At 39.1% G+C, this 19986-nt stretch overlaps 2 protein-coding genes across 5 annotated transcripts in view; one reads left to right on the forward strand and one right to left on the reverse strand.

The window, feature by feature from the left end:
• LOC134802742 (probable chitinase 2) overlaps window positions 1-19986 on the reverse strand; it is a 317146-nt gene that overhangs the window by 45962 nt on the left and 251198 nt on the right. Inside the window, exon 1 of one of the 3 annotated variants that reach the window (XM_063775420.1) lies at window positions 13569-13574. The exons of 1 other annotated variant lie outside the window; for it this stretch is intronic. The gene's annotated coding sequence lies outside the window, so the exon portion shown is untranslated. Of the gene's footprint in view, window positions 1-5395; window positions 5402-13568; window positions 13575-19986 lie in introns of those variants that run through there. One more of the 3 variants, XM_063775418.1, reaches the window with a different exon arrangement.
• LOC134802736 (serine protease 33) overlaps window positions 17336-19986 on the forward strand; it is a 70843-nt gene continuing 68192 nt past the window's right edge. For both annotated transcript variants that reach the window (XM_063775405.1, XM_063775407.1), the window contains exon 1: window positions 17336-18283. In XM_063775405.1, coding sequence (XP_063631475.1) covers window positions 17662-18283 — 622 coding nt within the window. In that variant the 5' untranslated portion in view covers window positions 17336-17661. The remainder of the gene's footprint in view (window positions 18284-19986) is intronic.

Raw genomic sequence — 19986 nt, forward strand, 5'->3', positions numbered from 1 at the left:
TTGGAGTAATCACCTAAATGGCAAAATTGATAAGGCTACAGTCGCGTTCTGGCAATGTCGTAGGATGGTGGGTAGAACCTGGGGATTAACTCCCAGGCTAACTCTATGGCTTTACCAGGCAGTGATAAGACCAATAATAAGCTACGGTGCGATAGTATGGTGGCCACGCAGCAAACTATCCATTGTGGAGGCTAGACTACAACGACTCCAGAGGTTGGCCTGTATGGCGACAACGGGCTGCATGAGGACAACACCAACCGCGGCCCTGGAAGCCTTACTGGGCCTCCCGCCGCTGCACCTCTTTATACAACAAGAAGCGCTGGCTGCGGCGGTACGTCTAAAAAAATCTAATCTCTGGAGACCGCCTAGGGTGCCACACACCGAAATCCTCTACGAGGCCATAGGTAAGGAACCGCTTATAGAAGCGGTGACTGACAGGATACCCAAGCAGTTCGTCTTCGACAAGAAATACAAAATACAATTACACGAAGAACCCCATGAAGGACTCAACCCAAGGGAGCTGAGAATCTTCACGGACGGATCAAAAACAAGGTCAGGCACTGGCGCTGGGGTTTTCTCAGAGGACCTAAACATACACATCTCGACACCACTTGGTGCCCATAACACAGTCTTCCAGGCGGAATGTATGGGCATTATAATGGCAGCACACGCAATCGTCTCAAGGGAAGTAATGGACTACCCCATCCGCATACTCTCTGATAGTCGATCAGTACTACAAGCTCTACAAAGTTATACTCTCACTTCAGGGCTAATTTACGAATGTCACAAAGCTCTGTCAGAGGTATGTACCACCAATGGCGTAACTCTGCAGTGGATCAAAGGACACAGCAACTCACGAGGTAACGATGCAGCCGACATCCTGGCGAGAGGTGGCTCGGAACTGAAGGTGGCAGGACCTGAGCCAATCCTACCTCTGCCATATGCCTGGCTCCGGAACACGCTGCGACACAACACCAAGGTAAAGCACCAACAATACTGGTCTAACCTAGGCACCTGCAGGCAGGCAAAGGAAGCCCTCCCGACACTCAATCCCAATCTGTCGCGGAGACTCCGACAGCTGAAGAGACCACAGCTCCGGCTTATAGCCGGGGCAATAACTGGACACGCCTCATTTAATTAGCACCTACTAACCCTACGTGTTACAGATAGCCCCCTCTGCAGAGCGTGCATGGAGGCAGAGGAGACAGCCGCCCACGTCATTCTCGAATGCCCAGGGGTGGCAAAATACCGGGCACAACACCTCGGCTCACCGGGGTCTCTCCCAGAAGTCGTCGGCAACGTCAAGGGTCTGCTAGGCTTCTTGGTAGAGTTGGGTTGGCAGGAATAGTGCCGCCAACCCAATACGCAAAATAGGCGCGATATTATGACGTCGAGTTGCGGAAACCAAGCCCGCGAAAACCTATAACCTATAACCTATGGGTGTACAACTGTACGTGTTGCCTGAAATAAAACTTTATTTATTTATTTATTTTATTTAAATATTTAAGGGGCCCACTGATTAACAGTCCGCCGGACGATATCGGCCTGTCAGTTGTTCGGAACTGTCAAAATTTTGTTCTAACTGACAGGCCGATACCGTCCGGCGGACTGTTAATCAGTGTGTCCTTTAGTCTGAATCCGAACGAACTTTTGAAATACATAACATTTTCAGAACAAGAAATTAAAATCGGAATCAGTCGGGGCCAGGCCCTAGCTTCCGGAGCTTCGTTTTCTATGGAAAGCACCACGTGATCACCAATCAGCCGTCATAGAAAATGATATGTCGGACGCTTTGGCCCGGGCACGGCCCGGTCTAGCGTGAGTAATCCTTTAGGCTCCTATAGGATGCAAATGGGATGATGATGATAATTGAATATCTAAAATCTAATAATTTATTCATCAAAGTGAGTGATTATCGTCATCAGTACGAGCATAGAGAAATATAGTAAATGGGTCAAACAGATCACTGTGTTATGTCTTTCCTGTAGACATACACAAGAGTTAAGGGCTATAAATGTTAATTTTCTTATTTAACCCTTATCCACGTGAAAAGGTCCTCCTTTAATTTGGAGAACTATGATAAAATCATTGCTTACATGCCCACAAGCTGTTAACTATTGCCCACAGGAGAGAAAACTAGTGTGTTATCGCGAACAGCACATTTTTCTCTCCTGTGGGCAATAGTTAACAGCTTGTAGGCATGTAAGCAATGATTTTATCATAGTTCTCTAAATAAAAGGAGGACCTTTTCACGTGGATAAGGGTTAAATAAGAAAATTAACCTTTATAGCCCTTAACTCTTGTGTATGTCTACAGGAAAGACATAACACAGTGATCTGTTTGACCCAAATAAATAAATATTGGGGACATCTTACACAGATCAACCTAGCCCCAAACTAAGCAAAGCTTGTACTATGGGTGCTAGCCTAGGCGACGATATACATACTTATATGGATAAATACATACTTATATACCTAGAAAACACCCATGACCCAGGAACAAATATTAGTGTTCATCACACAAATAAATGCCCTTACTGGGATTCGAACCCAGGACCATCGGCTTCGCAGGCAGGGTCACTACCCACTAGGCCAGACCGGTCGTCGGTAGTAAGAATAGAGTACTCACTCCATACATCAGTTTTGGTACCAAAACGACTATTATTTTCGCAGTCTACATTCTAGCATCAAATCAAGTAGTGGAATTATCAGTACCGCAAATTCTCTAGTGTCACGACTCACGAAAATTGTATTGAACAACAATTTACAACCAATATTTAAAGCAGGAGTTGAAAATAGAGTTCCAGTTAATCCGGGTATAATTTTAGCTGAAAATTGTTGAGCATTAGACTTTCCGATCGTCGCAACATCTATTGTCAAGTAGCAGTACTGATAATTCTCGATGTCGATGTCGACTACGAAAATAATAGTCATTTTGGTACAAAACTGATGTATGGAGTAAGCACTCTATGTATTTTCTTCTCTATGGTACGAGTAAGGCCTTGTTTACAGTACAACGAATATTTTTACTTAACGCTCTACATAACATTAATTTGGCTCTAAATTAAGTGTTCCGTTTCAAACTAGACTGTCAAATTAGAATCTTTTGGTTGCTATTCGAAATTGTTTTTAAGAGTTTATGAAATCTTATAGGTACCTTTAAACGAGCAATTCTTGTATTATATAATATGTTTCGGGGATCTCGGAAACGACTCTAAAGATTTCGATGAAATTTGCTATTCGGGGGCGAAAAAGCGATCTAGCTAGCTCTTATCTCCGGGAAAACGCGTATTTATGAGTTTATATATGTTTCCCGAGTTAAGCTCGGTCTCCCAGGTACTCGTGTTTTATGTGACATTTGTAAAAAAAAAGAAAAGTATAATGCCTCTTGCAGTAGCAGCTAAGTGTTTGGATAGTTTTTGGGGATATTTGAAGTATTATAACGCAACATTTTCAGAAAATGGAATCATTCGCTCTACTTTTTTTTTCTTTTTTTTTTTTTTAAGCGATGGCTCGATGTCGTGAAAGCAGCGTGATGAGCGTGAACGGGCTCACTCGAGACGACGCCCAGGATAGTGCAAAGTGGAGGAAAGCAAGTAGGAAAGCGGACCCACGCAAAGGCCGGGATAACGCTAGGTAGAAGAAGAGGATGAAACGTAAGTGAGCAGATGAATCTTGCAACACCAGAAGGGTTGCAACTGATCCCCCTGTATCCGAAATTTTTAAATGGCACGAAGATTAAGTAAACATTGTTGTAAATGTCAATTACTTATACTAAAATTTAGCAAACCTTTGTTAATCTTCTTCTATTTTTAACCTAAATATTCAAAAAATTGGCTGGGAAATACGATTCAAGTACAAATAACCATACAAAAAAATATATATGTATAAAACAGCCTTTGTACAGTCGACGTCAAAAATATGTTTACACTTTTGCACCTTACTCCTTTGTAATAAGGCAAAAAGTGTAAACATATCTTTGATCAGGTCAGGTGCCAAGCAAAACTCAATAATTACAAAAAAAAAATAAACAAAAATCAACCTTATTCAGGTATTAATATGGTTCACTATGGCTATTAACTTGTGGTAGTAATTAGTGAGTTTTGCTTGTCACCTGACGACATATATTTTGTTTCATTGTAATTTAATTGTATATATTGTAATTTTAACCTTTTTTTTAAACCTGTCTTGTGTACAATAAAGTGTTTACATAGTTACATACATACAATAATATTGGCCAAATAGTCGTCATAATATGAATTCTAATGAATAATGTCGAATTGGTCCCTTATTAATTATCTAGAGATATTCTTGGAAACTGAAACTGGGTTTATTCTTAACCTACTCAATAAAGTAAACAAAGAATACTTTTGGGGTAAAAGACCGAGTTTTCTTCTTAGTTAATAGGTTGCACAAGCTTGTGTTTTCTTGTATATCATAATAGGAAACATTTGGATACGAACAAATGTAATGATATAAGTAAATAAATGAATTACGAAATTATTATAGGACAATCCCCCACCGATTGACTATGGCAGTGGTGGGCAAACTTTCTTCATGGGGGGGCCAGAAAGTTTAGGAAATTTAAGTGGTGGGCCAGAATTGTAGCCAAAATTTATTTTGATTTGTGATAATCGTGGGCCAATGCCATATAGCCCATATTCTAATTATTTCATACGACCGGTGGCGGGCCGGATGAAATCCATTCGCGGGCCGCAGATGGCCCGCCGGCCCGGTGGCCGTACTTTGCCCACCTCTGGACTATGGGGACGTCCACCGCCCCGCGTACCTACGTTTGGCTGTACTGTACCCTAAACTAAAGGGGCCCACAGATTATCAGTTCGCCGGACGATATCGGCTGTCAGTTAAGCCGACCACTGACTAACAGGCCGCCGGACGATATCGGCCTGTCAGTTAGAACAAAAATTTGACAGTTCCGAAGAACTGACCGGCCGATATCGTTCGGCGGACTATTAGTCAGTGGTCGGCTTAAATGCAAAATTTGACAGCTCCGAACAACTGACAGGCTGATATCGTCCGGCGAACTGGTAATCTGTGGGCCCCTTTAAAACATGTTTTCGACTTTTATCAAGCTTTTGAGCTTTGTAAGCTCTAAAAGCATAATAGCTGTAACTGGGTCAGATACAAAGGCATCTTCAAAACATTTCTCCTGCACCCGATCGGCTCACCTTTCACTTTTATCCAACACTTTCACTCCACTGATAACACTTTATTTTTTATATTTAACACTTATGAATTTAATAAAAAAAAGTGTTGTCAAATTTTTATAATTTTTTTTCTTTACACTGAGGATTAACAAAATTAAAGTTTTTTTTGACTATTTTAAAACAATAGTAAACAATATTAACACTTTTTTAAATGATTTTTAAACATCACAAAAAAAAACATCAAAAATACAAAAAAAGAAAATTAATAATTTTGTTAATGCAGTAAAATTTATAAGATAAATTTTTAAAATATACGATTAAAGTCGTCACATTTATGACAAAAAAAGTTTTGTTTATTTTTTTTAAGCGCGAGCCGTGAATCCGGCCTCAAGCCTGCCGCGCAACTGCAGTTTCTCTAAAGTCTAAACCAGTCGTAAAGCCGGAGACACACTAGCGACCGACAAAATTATACACCATCCTACAAACTTACTAATGCAGCCGACAGAACGGCGCTTTGACAATTTACATGCAAATGAATATGAAGTTTACATGTCAACGCGTTTTTCGACCTGCAAATAAAAGTTTGTGGTTGAAGGAAAAATTTAATAACATGTTAGGGTTAGAGAGTGTATTTTCTTTTAGGCGCAGTTTTACATTTTGATGCAAATTTATTTGATATTATCAATGTCGTAGAAAGTGAAAACGTCCTTGAATATTCGGTGACTAATGGTCATTAATATTTAAAAAGTAAAAGTTGTTTTTCTTATTTTTAATTTTTTGTTTATTTAAAGTAGACATTAATGATAGGCGTTATCATGAATATTTATTATTTTTATCTTTGAATTAGTTAAGGTATGCAAATATCGTTTTTAAATTATTAATTTTGCTTTAGCTATAGTGAGAATAAATGTATCAAGGTTATTTATATTATTATTAATAATGTTGTGTATTTTAACATTCGAATGAAAACAATATAACATGAGCCAGGTGGCCTAACAGTAAGAGCTTGCGATTGTCAATCCGGAGGTACCGGGTTCAAACCCCGGCCCGTACCAATGAGTTTTTCGGAACTTATGTACGAAATATCATTTGATATTTACCAGTCGCTTTTCGGTGAAGGAAAACATCGTGAAGAAACCGGACTAATCACAATAAGGCCTAGTTTACCCTCTGAGTTGGAAGAAGGTCAGATGGCAGTCGCTTTCGTAAAAACTAGTGCTTACGTCAATTCCGGGATTAGTTGCCAAGCGGACCCCAGGCTCCCATGAGCCGTGGCAAAATGCCGTGATAACGCGAGGAATATAATATAATGTAGTTTCAATAATAAAATAAAATAAAATAATATAAAACTACTTAACTACTCAGAATCACAAGGACTATCGATATAAAAACAAAAAAAAAATGCCCAAAAAACGTCAGTTTTGTAACGCATTTTCACATACATTTTGTATGGCCCGTTACAAAAATGACACCCAAAAATTGCATGAAGAACTGGGGACACTTTTTTTCTTTGTCTCATTCAATAGTACTTGTGATTTTGAGTCCAAATAACCCAAAAGTTAAGATTTATTCAATAACAAAACTTATACAGTATAAAGCTAAATAAATTAAAACTAATAAATTAAATAAATTAATAAAACTTACCCACCTATCTTAGGTCCCCCAGATCTGTCCCCTGCAGAAGGGTTCCCATAAGGCTGGGTACATTGATGGTTTTTCGAAAAAAAAAACAACGGGATGCACTCCGGGAGTGCCGGCAGCAGTGAAAACTCAATGACATTGTAACAGTTTTTCGATCAGGTCACGTGTCCGTCTTACGACTTACGAATCTTACAGTCACGTGACCTGTCGCGAGTTTAACATTTTTCCGACATCACAAAAAGTGCACAGTGCCGCTAAATTAGTTTTCACTTCAAAATTGGTACCATTTTTCTGAAAACCTTAAGTACCCAGTGTGCCCCTGGCCGTATGACGGGCGAGGCTGCGCACGAGTCGACGCGTAATTTAATAGCTCTATTTCTTACTGACTGCCTACTGTACACCGCAACCCCTCATCGAAAGTTAGGAGTTATAATAGCTGTTTATGTGATTAACTCATAATGAATGGTATTAAAATACGAGTGTATTTTATGTATGTATATACTTTATTATTGTACATAGAAACAAAAACACGAGAAACACAGTTACAGTTACAGAGTGAATTAAATACAACAAAGGCGAACTTATCCCTGTATGGGATGTATTTCATATTGACAAGGCTACTGTAGGTACCCTGTAACTCCTCATAATATTATATGTATAAAGTTAACTGAGGAATAAAAGATAAGATAAGACAATGTAGAGTAGAAAATCTAACTGTAGTTTAATAGCTCAATTTCTTACTGACTCCTACTGTACACCGTAACCGCTCATCAAAAGTTAGGAGTTATAATAATTGTTTATGTGACTAACACATAATGAAAGGTATTAAAATACGACTGTATTTTATGTATGTATGTATGTATATACTTTATTATTGTACCTACATAGAAACAAAAACACGAGAAACACCGTTACCTACAGAGTGAATTCAATACAACAAAGGCGAACTTATCCCTGTATGGGATGTATTTCATATTGACTTGGCTACACTGTAGGTACACTGTAACTCCTCATATGTAAAAAGTTAAGACGAAACAGGAGCTGAGTTTTAAATATTTTAGGTAAAATATACCCGTCTCGCTAACGGAAGCGGCACCTAAAAGTAGTGCGATAAGGACAAGGCGAAAAATCCTGCGTAAAAATCTCAAAAATCGAGGTTTCGTACTCCTCTGTTTCCTCCTCCAAAACTTAACCAATCTTAACCAAATTTGGAAATCTAAATGATTATGAAATTATCTGTGTCGGACCGTTTTGATTTTTTGGCTAATTGATATCAGTTTTGAATGCCACGCCTCTCATTGAGGCATAGTCAATTAGGCCATTTTGGCCATTTTTGAAGGGCTCTAGCGCCTTAAAAAACAAAAATATAAAAAAAGCAAAACGGTCCGACACAGATATTGACAATATTAATCTGTGTTGAAAAAATTATTGCTCTAGCTTCAAAAACCACGGAGGAAAACGAGGAGTACGTTTGTATGGAGAAATGACCACTCCCGTTGGCTCTTAACTGAGGAATAAAAGATAACATAAGAGAATATAGAGTAGAAAATCTAACTGTAGTTTAATAGCTCTATTTCTTACTGACTGCCTACTGTACGTGTACACCGTAACACCTAATCGAAAGTTAGGAGTAAAGGTTGACTCACGTTAGACCGGGCCGTGTCCGAACCGGAGCTTCCGGCGCATCGTTTTCTATGGAAAGCATCACGTGATCGCCTGTCATGTCATAGAAAAGTAAAGGGCTCCGGCCCGGACACGGCCCGGTCTAACGTGAGTCATCCTTTATAATAGCTGTATATGTGACACGTTTTTAGAGACACAAAAGACGAACCCAAATATGTAGATTTCGTATATGTAAAATCTTTCACAGCAATCGAGGTACGAGAAAAGTGTTTTTTTAGACAATGTTTAAAAAAATCATAAAAAATAAGTATTCATTTTTTTCAAAATCCGGTAGACAAAAATGAAGATAAAAGATTGAAGAACCGATAACCATTTGCCTTATGATTCTATCTGTACCGTGCAAAAGTAGGAGATACGATTCAAATCTTGTCAAAAATCGATGAAAACCTCGGGTAGCCCCTTAACGATTGGCACGTTGGCTACCCGCCCTGTTCCCATACGTTTGTATTCGTTCTTAAATAAGCGCTAACAGCCTCGGTAACGGTGCGCGCAAAAAATGTCCCGTAAGCGACTTGTGAGACACAATTCCCCGTGTGTGTAAGTATGTACACATTATTAAAGAGTAGGTTTTTTCAATGACCTTTTATTTATGGGTTTTTTATAGGTCCTGTATTTTATTAATTAGTGATCATCATCCGTGAAAACTTCAACTGTTTAGCTATCACGGTTCATGAGATACAACCAGGGCCGTCTTAAACTATGCTGGGGCCCCTGGGCACATAAGAATTTGGGGCCCTTTTGGAAAGTAAAGAAAGCTAATTCAACTAACATATTTCTACTATGATCTTCTATTTAGCATGGGTAATCAAATATACTGATACTGTCTGTCCTTCGGGGCCCCCTGAGGATGGGGGCACTGGGCACGGGCCCCGTGTGCCCTTATGGTAAAGACGGTACTGGATACAGCCTAGTGACAGACAGACGGACAGACGGACAGCGGAGTCTTAGTAATAAGGTCCCGTTTTTACCCTTTGGGTACGGATCCCTAAAAATGAAATTATTATTACTAAAAATAAAAATCTAAAACATAGTTAAAAATACTTACATGGAAGGACTTTCTTAGATTAGTCGGATTAAAAAAAATACTCATTTCTGTTTTAGGTATATTATTTTACAACCACAACGTTCATATCTATACATATAATAAAGCTGAAGAGGGTCGAAAGTCTGTACATGGAAGATATTTGAAAAAAAGTTGGCTGGGGATACTTAGAATTGATAACAGAACACGTTCCAACAGTTTTTAGAATTTTTGTCTGTTTGTCTGTTTATCTGTTTATCTGTTTATCTGTTTGTCTGTTTATTTGAACGCGCATCACGTGAAAACGGCTCAACGGATTTTGATGAAAACTTTACTAATCTGTCGAGAAAATCCCCGGCCAGGTTATATAGGTTATAGGCTATAAAAATTCAACCCCTAAAAGGGGGGGTAGCCACAACATCCGATTGACTTAAGTTTGCCCCTGAATCGTATGGCGCTACTTAGGAAGGAGGGGCAAACTTTTTTCAAATATGTGTTAACACTATAGAGTAGCCTGGTAAACTAACAGATGACGCTGAATTTAATTCGATGTGACATAAATAAGCCACCGAGGAAGGATTTTGCCAAATTAACTCTAAGTTTACAAGACCCCTCTTCTAAAATTTCTATTAATCGTACGGATATCAACAAATTTAATTGAATAATTGTGTTGATTTAATAATACAACAAAATTAAACGACAGTAAATTAATTGCCCCTCATTGCACAGTGCCATCTTTTGGGGAGCTGAGTAAACATTAAGTAACCAAGAAAACTAAAAATGAGTTTACATACTTAGTTACGTAGTGGTAAAATAAACACACATATCAACACGCGTATAATTGCATAAAATTATTTAAAATTATTTATTTTCTCCGTCATGAATTATACCTAACCGTAATTATATCGCATCCATATCAAATCCATATTCATACGTATCGCCTCCTTAAGCACTTAATAATGGCCACGAAGGTGGCTACTTTGAAAAAAAAAACATTGACCTCTGTCATTGCCAGTGCCGGATTTTCTTTTAAGCAAAATAAGCACTTGCTTAGGGCACCATTGTCTAGGGGCACCAAAAATTATCGAAAAATTTACGCGTTCGCGTCGCTCGCGTTTTCAATAACTTTCTAAGATATGATAAATGTGACATTCGGTTGGCGACTGCAGCAGCATTACTCTGCTGCAACGTTACTGCTGCAGGACTGTCAATTTTCGTGATAAAATAATGTGTCCATACTAAAAGTAAAAATGTACACCTGTCTATCAAATTGCGTTTTTTTTTATACCGAAAAATTGTCGCGCTCGCTTCGCTCGCGTTTTCAATAACTTTCTAAGGTATGATAAAGGTGAAATTCGGGTGGCGACTGCAGCACCATTAGGTAATCTGTTGCAACGTTACTGGTGCGGCACTGTCAATTTTCGTGATAAAATGATGTGACTGATTTCCACACTAAAAGTAAAAATGTACAACTGTCTATCAAAATGCATTTTTTATATCAAAAAATTTTCGCGCTCGCTTCGCTCGTGTTTTCAATGACTTCCTAACATAAATATGATAAAGGTGACATTCAATTTTCGTGACATAATGATGTGACTGATTTCCATACTAGAAGTAAACATGTACAACTGTCTATCTAATTGCGTTTTTTTAAATCGAAAAATTTACGCGCTCGCTTCGCTCGCGTTTTCAATAGCTTTCTAAGATATAATAAAGGTGACATTCGGGTGGCGACTGCAGCAGCATTAGGTACTCTGTTGCAACGTTACTGTTGCGGCACTGTAAATTTTCGTGATAAAATGATGTGACTGATTTCCGTACTAAAAGTAAAACAGTACAACTGTCCATCAAATTGCGTTTTTTTATATCGAAAAATTTTGGCGCTCGCTTATCTCGCGTTTTCAATAACTTTCTAAGATATGATAAAGGTGATATTCGGTCAGGGACTGCAGCAGCATTACTCTGTTGCAACGTTACTGCTGCGGCACTGTCAATTTTCGTGATAAAATGATGTGACTGATTTCCGTACTAAAAGTAAAAATGTACAACTGTCTATCAAATTGCGTTTTTGTATATCGAAAAATTTTCGCGCTCGCTTCGCTCGCGTTTTCAATGACTTTCTAACATATGATAAAGGTGACATTCAATTTTCGTGATAAAATGATGTGACTGATTTCCGTACTAAAAGTAAAAATGTACACCTGTCTATCAAATTGCGTTTTTTTTTATACCGAAAAATTGTCGCGCTCGCTTCGCTCGCGTTTTCAATAACTTTCTAAGGTATGATAAAGGTGAAATTCGGGTGGCGACTGCAGCACCATTAGGTAATCTGTTGCAACGTTACTGGTGCGGCACTGTCAATTTTCGTGATAAAATGATGTGACTGATTTCCACACTAAAAGTAAAAATGTACAACTGTCTATCAAAATGCATTTTTTATATCAAAAAATTTTCGCGCTCGCTTCGCTCGTGTTTTCAATGACTTCCTAACATAAATATGATAAAGGTGACATTCAATTTTCGTGACATAATGATGTGACTGATTTCCATACTAGAAGTAAACATGTACAACTGTCTATCTAATTGCGTTTTTTTAAATCGAAAAATTTACGCGCTCGCTTCGCTCGCGTTTTCAATAACTCTCTAAGATATGATAAACGTGACATCCGGGTGGCGACTGCAGCAGCATTAGGTACTCTGTTGCAACGTTACTGCTGCGGCACTGTCAATTTTCGTGATAAAATGATGTGACTGATTTCCATACTAAAAGTAAAAATGTACAACTGCCTATCAAAATGCGTTTTTTATATCGAAAAATTTTCGCGCTCGCTTCGCTCGCGTTTTCAATAACTTTCTAACATATGATAAAGGTGACATTCAATTTTCGTGATATAATGATGTGACTGATTTCCATACTAAAAGTAAACATGTACAACTGTCTATCCAATTGCGTTTTTTTATATCGAAAAATTTTCGCGCTCGCTTCGCTCGCGGTTTCAATAACTTTGTAAGATATGATAAAGGTGACATTCAATTTTCGTGATATAATGATGTGACTGATTTCCATACTAAAAGTAAACATGTTCAACGGTCTATCGAATTGCGTTTTTTTACATCGAAAAATTGTCGCGCTCATTCGCTCGCGTTTTCAATGACTTTCTAACATATGATAAAGGTAGTGATCTAAAGGACTGGAGCCTTTTAGCTCTTTTTTTAGGGCTCGCCTCATCTCTTGACGCCTAAAAGGCTAAAAGGCTATTTAGCTCTTTAGCCCCCGAGCCTAATTCTATTTAAGAGCCTAGACTCTTGGGGCTTAATAAGGTAATTGTAAAATATTTTATCTGGACACAGTGGATACAGTCCTCTAGCATATCCATCTGTCACCTTTACTTCAAGTTCCGCCTCCAGGGGAGAGGGAGAGAAATTAGGATTAGAAATTAGCCGCTTACCGACACAGACCGAATTCCACGCGGGCGGAGCCGCGGGCACAGCTAGTATCATAATAAATCAAATAAGGTTAAATGTTCATTTATGCATACCTACATATATTATCGTCGAAAGTTGTTATTTTTACGGGTTTGAATACAGACGGCGCCAGCAACGTAATAAAGCGCTACGTAATACCTATGACATGGATGCATCAAGGCGGTTTGTTTACTTTTTGTGCTAGTAGCGCCCCCTACGCATAGTTTTGCGTAATATTCCCTATAGATGGTTTTATCACTACAATCCATTTCCTCCTGGTAATCAATCAAAATACATACAACTTAGGTTCATCGGCCATAAATATACTCTGCCTCACCTGTATATATTATTTAACTACGCCCGTTCCGTGACTGATCCAGGCCGTTTTGTATTTGGTTGGTTAATTAATAAATGTTATAACTACCGGAAAATGTACAAATTATTTGTTTACTTTTATTTAAGTACCTAAAGATACAGAGTATATAGATCTGTAATTACTAATTAGTTTATGTAGCTTCAGATAGGTACCATAGTTAAAAAACCGGGCAAGTGCGAGTCGGACTCGCGCACCAAGGGTTCCGTACCATAATGCAAAAAAAAACGGAAAAAATGCAAAAAAAAAAACGGTCACCCATCCAAGTACTGACCACGCCCGACGTTGCTTAACTTTGGTCAAAAATCACGTTTGTTGTATGGGAGCCCCATTTAAATCTTTATTTTATTCTGTTTTTAGTATTTGTTGTTATAGCGGCAACAGAAATACATCATCTGTGAAAATTTCAACTGTCTAGCTATCACGGTTCGTGAGATACAGCCTGGTGACAGACAGACGGACGGACGGACGGACGGACGGACGGTCGGACGGACGGACGGACGGACGGACGGACGGACGGACGGACAGCGAAGTCTTAGTAATAGGGTCTCGTTTTACCCTTTGGGTACGGAACCCTAAAAATACAGCGAATTTTAGTTTTTCATACAAAACTTGTTTTTGCTCTATTTTGTTTGTTTTATAAACTGGGGCTATATAAACTAATTACAGAACTAGATATACCTAATGTCATTGTATGTGCAAAGTTTCATTACAATCCAACACGTAGTTTTATAATGAGAACGAAACTCCGTTTGTATGGGAGGGTGAAATTCGGCCGAGCTCGCTCAGGACTCCAGCCTCCTAGTTAGTGGCCCTGCCTCCTAAGCAGGAGGTCCCGGTTCGAATCTTGGCAAGGGCATTTATTCGTGTGTTCATCACAATAATTATAGTACTGACTGCAAAAAATTAGAAGTTTTGGGCCATTTTATTTAAAGTTGTCCCCTACACTTTTTTTTAAATTTATTTCTACTCAGAATCACGAGCTCTTTCTATCCTAATAGGAGAAAAAAAGTGTCCCAAGGTTTTTATTTCCATTCCGTTACCATTTTCATAGACTTTGTATGGCGGTCGCGGAATGAAAAGATCGAAAATTGTATGGAAATTTTGGGACACTTTTTTTCTCCTGTTAGGATCAAAAGAGCTCATGATTCTGAGTACAAATAACATAAAAAATCCCAAATTTGAAAAAAAAGTTTATGGGACAACTTTAAATAAAATGGCCGTTTTACGTCAAAACTTCTACTCGCTCTAAATCTCTGTTTTCTTAGGATACCGTCTCCATACAAAATATATGGATGGAGTAGTATTTTGTATGGAGACGGCCGCTATATGACGGCACCGCTAAGGAAACCAGAGCTTAAAAGCTGATGTTTTTCATTCGATAGTCAAGCGCCATCTTTGAGTATTGTGAAGAACTAAATGGATTAAGTGAAAGGTTTGACAACATGGGTCTCTGCGAGTCTTATTCTATTAATCTTTTTTCACAGCTTCGTTTACAGATGGCGCTTTAATCACTGACAGGACACTTCCTACAAAACCGAAGTTCGACAGCGATTCAGGGACGAATCATGCTATCGCTTTATAATGTATGGCCATAGAATAAATAATAGTACTGCCGTACAGAACGGAAACTTCCTACAAAACCGAAGTTTGACAGCGGTTCAGGGACTACTTACCTACTAACTTTTGGCCAATTACGGTTGTCAAAAGTCGAGTCAGTATCTTATCTGTGGTCGTGCACGCAAAGGGATGTTAAGTTGTGCCAACCCTAATAGTTGCTCGGAGCAATGCTGAGCCGAACGGAGCCGAGAATGCCCGAAAGGACGAGTGTCGCCCCACTGATATCATTCAGTTGCTCCGCGCGACTGCTTTCAGCAGTTATTGAAAGCACAGTGTAGTGAGTGAGTCTTGAGACGCATGCAACAACCAGCGTGAGCGATTTTCAAGGTCGTATCAAAATGAAATCCAGCCCGTAACAATTTGTAATTCAGAATCAGGCTCTAATATTAAAAAAATTTTTTTTTTTTTTTAAGGGGTGTTATTGTATGTAGTTGTTATAGCGGCAACAGAAATACATCATCTGTGAAAATTTCAACTGTCTAGCTATCACGGTTAATGAGATACAGCCTGGTGACAGACAGACAGACGGATAGACGGACAGACAGACAGCGGAGTCTTAGTATTAGTAATAGGGTCCCGTATTTACCCTTTAGGTACGGAACCCTAAAAAACATTATCTATTTATGTGACAAGGGTAACAATTCGCACTTTTCGGAAGTCGGTTAAACAGCTGGTAAATCCCCATTTTCACGGAAAGCAAACATAATTGCAATACGATCATATCATTATCGTTACGTAAACCATTTTCACCGAAACCGTCAGTAACTTAATTGCAGACAGAGTAACACGCAAATACATCACGCCAATGTATTTGTATTATTTACTAAACACACCCCACACACAGCACAGGCAGGGCCGTGTTAAACTATGCTGGGGCCCTTGGGCACATAAGAATTTGAGGCCCTTTTGGAAAGTAAAGAAAGCAAATTAAACTAATATTTTTCTACTATGATCTTCTATTTATTAAGAGTAGGCACCTAATCAAATATACTGTTACTGCTTGTCCTTCGGGGCCCAGTGAGGATGGGGGCCCTGGGCACAGGCCCCGTGTGCCCTTATGGTAAAGACGGTACTGAGCACAGGCTTCGGTCTTTTTGGGCTGTTACTGCTCACTATATAGATGTCCCGAATAGTGGTTTTGGCCGAATACCGAATATTCGGCCTCTCTCTCGGCCGAAGTGCCGAATATTCGGCATGACATTTGAAAAAAATGGGGTTTTTCATACATTTTGGTTGGTTCATTTTCTATGGGAGGGTAATTTTTTTTTCGCGAGATCGGGGTTGGTCCCATAGTAAAAGTTGCTCAGTATAACCCCAAAACCTCCCTGGCAACGGGAATGCAGTTATTTTTTGGGTATTATACAGGGTGCCCTGTATAATTCGCAATAAAACAGCGCCTTTCCGCTTTAGGCCACTCTCTTCTGAGGTTTATAAACTAATATGTGACGTTATCTATGAAAAGGGACCTTATTGTCGATGGCGTTTACGCCATTATTAACGAAGCTCCGATATTAATACAATGCCGCGCGACGCTGTGCGGCGTAAGCGCCATCGACAATAAGGTCCCTTTTCATAGATAATGCCCCATATATTCATATGGTGTTATTTTGAGTAGTAACTAGCTATAGTAGCGATGTGCCAAAGATAATCTTCAAACATTCTGCACGTTTATTGCCAAATCTTCTTAAAGGCGTAACCAGATTAGTAAATTTTTCGCCAATCTGATTAAATTGCCCGATCGAATCAGGAGGTGCGAAAGCAAACGACAATTTGGCTCGCTGATTCGATTGCCCGATCAAATCAGGAGGTGCGGACACAAAAATGCTAATTTTTGAAGCTAATATCTATGGAATGCTAGGATCTGTAATACGTGAGTTTGTTTATGGTTCTAAAATTGTGTACGTGTGGACGCTGGATGAGATTGGCGCCAATTATTTTCCTATTATTTAAATCGGTCGATTTGATCTGGCCCGTCTGGATACCACTTAATGTTAGTTTCAATTTCTATGACACTTGAAATAGACGCCAATGAGTGATGTATAAATATGCAAATGTTAAATGAAACAGTCTTCAATAGTTAAGGACATTGAGTTATAATTATTATAGACCCTAATCTGAGCAGGATCTTTCTAAGTCAAACATACAATTTTCCAAAAATTTTCGGAAATTTAATTTTTTTTATTTTTAATAAGCAGAAACGTCTGCGAACGATGTTATTAAGCTTAAAATAGTCAGAGGCCGTGAGTTCAAGTCTCACCAAGACAGTATTTTTTCCACTTTTAAAATTAATTTTGAAAATCTTCTGTTGCACATTGCTAAGCCAACCAGATCCACATTATCACACAACACAACGAGGACGCCAATCAATTTTCGAAGTTTTCTAAATCTTGCGGTCAAATAATAAAACCTTATCCAAATAAGCGCGCCGTTTAAGAATTACATAAACCCGGTCGCGTCACACACTATTTTATGTAACCAGTTACAGAGATAGTGGGGAACGAACAGACAGGCCAGTCCGCGATCACCAGCCAACGGAGCCGCACGCTCGCCCGCTTAAAAAAAATGAAAACAAGATTATAAAAACAATACATGTACACAAAAACATGTATTAGCAAGAAAAACTACGAGGATTTTTCGAAAAAAGTGTAGTCGTAATGAAAGTGAAACTCTAAGTGCAGTGACCGTTTCAATATGTTGAGCGAAAAATGGAAAGTCATTCTCATACTGGCTACGTCTGTGGTCGCGGGCGAGTCGAGCCGCGCGCTGAGCCTAGTCCGGGACCCTTACCGACCTATCTTCATCCCTAAATACAAACCTAAACGCTCTAGAGTCCTCTTCTTAGACGATCATGAAAATTACCAGTCAGTCGGGCGAGGCGAAATAGATCTAACTTTAGAAAAAGTAAATTCGAAAATCAAATTTGACGACGCCAGCGATTACGATTTCACTTCACCTGGAGACAAGACGGAACTGTCAGGAAATGAGAGGTTCTACGAGCCGAGAATCCATCCCTTCCAATACCCTTTATATCAAGGAAGATTTGGGAGATACGCTCCTAACTTCAACTTTGAGCCTACCGTTCCTTACGCGCCTTTTCCGCCGGTAGTCCGTAACAGTTTTTACAATGGTTGGAAGGCGCGCAGTCCAAGAGTAGTCTTCCCTTATAGTGATGTGAACGCTATCCAAACAAATTCGCATGCTGGCCCAACGTTTAATGACAACGTTGTGTTCCGCGACAGTTTGAACGACGTGGGGGAGAACGAGTTAGCTCCGCAGGATGACAATAGTGGAGGTGATGCGTTCGCGGAGAGAGGTGAGTGGGAAATAAATAGATACACTATGTTACTATCACTAACTTGCAGTGGCCGTGCGTCAAGATTGGAGTTTCTTCACAAGGAAAAGTGTTCTGTCTAAAAGGCAAGCCAGTGGGAATCGAATTCCGTAAAATCATTCAACTATAGTGTACTACTATAGGCCACAAGTTTAATACGTAATTAGAGTTAGACCAAGCTAAGTTGACAGCGATTTTGATAGCCCTACATAACACTTGCACCGACTGGGCTATCAAAATCGCTGCTAACTTAGCGTGGTCTAACCTTATCATTATCACTAATTTGCCATGTGTCTAGATAGATAGAATACTCTGTATTGACACATCAGTAAAATACAATACAATAAAGCCTTCTGGACACCCTACCGAGACACTACGACTTTTACGTCAATTTTTTTATTTATAAGTTTTTAGTGTTTTTATTATGATACAACTTAAGTCAAAAAATAATTGATTAAAGATAACAGACAACAGGCAGTCTTATCCCTGAACAGCGATCTGTTCCAGAACAGAAAGATTGGAGTTTTTACATGAGCTATAGGAAAAGTGCTCTACTGTCTGAAAGGCAAGCCAATGAGAATCGAGTTATTTGGACGCACCGCCACTGCAGTTCAGAGTTCCAATATGGTTAAAAGTATTAGATTCGACACTGTTTTGAATTTAATGATGATATACTTTAAGACCCCGTTGCACCAATAACAAATTAGCGGTCTGATCATCGTCACTCAACAGTGAAGTATTAAACTTCCCAATAACAAATGTTATTAAACGCTCGTTAAATAACGAACGCTAACGGTGACAGACGGTTTAGCGGAACAGACCATATAAGCACATTAGTCAGTAAAGTTATTGGCTTGTTACCTCTACATGCACATTTATATGCAGGTGTGTGCTAAGCTAATAGTTTTGTTGTACATACCCATAAACAAAAAGCTATGTGTCACAATTGACTTATTTACTTACTGAGAAATTATAATAGAGTTAGACCAAGAAAAGTCTGCTGCGATTTTGATAACTCTCGCAGTGCAAGTGTTATTTAATACGTCATAATTTCATAGAAGTTTGACGTTTAAAATAACACATGCACTGCGTGGGCTATCAAAATCGCTGCAGACTTTTCGTGTTCTAACTCTACAACCACTATTCTTACTTATAAAAACATCATAATCATACATACAAAACATACCAATATCAACATGTCGACTAAGCATTTTCAGACTCTATTTTAATGCAGAAAGTACGTAATAAATAAACAGATACCTAAGTAAATAAATACTACTATTTTTTCGCGTTTAGATTTAGCTTTTGGGAAATAAATAAGGACTGAGGAAGATCTCCCGAGGGCTACACCCCGAGGGCTCGAAGTGGCAAAGAATTGGCAGACAAAAATCTAGTTTTAAGAAGTTTGATCCCTTTACACGAAAAGAAGATTAAGGAAGCAAAGCGCCTTATAGAGGCTTCGGGTGACCAGAGGGCTGGCCTGCATTTTGCTCACGCATTGCTATCCAGAGGGGCAATGCGGCCAGCCTTCTGGGCACCCTACCAAACGATAAGGACTTGGGATAAATTCTTCATTTATAATTTTTTAATTTAAGTTATTTGTATCTCCTTGGATATCATGGGCCTATAATCCCGGGTTTTTGATAGGCTTGCGTGGGGACACAGATCCAACACGTAGAGGCCCC

Source organism: Cydia splendana, chromosome 25 (assembly GCF_910591565.1).
Source record: "Cydia splendana chromosome 25, ilCydSple1.2, whole genome shotgun sequence".
NCBI classification, from domain to species: Eukaryota; Metazoa; Arthropoda; class Insecta; order Lepidoptera; family Tortricidae; genus Cydia; species Cydia splendana.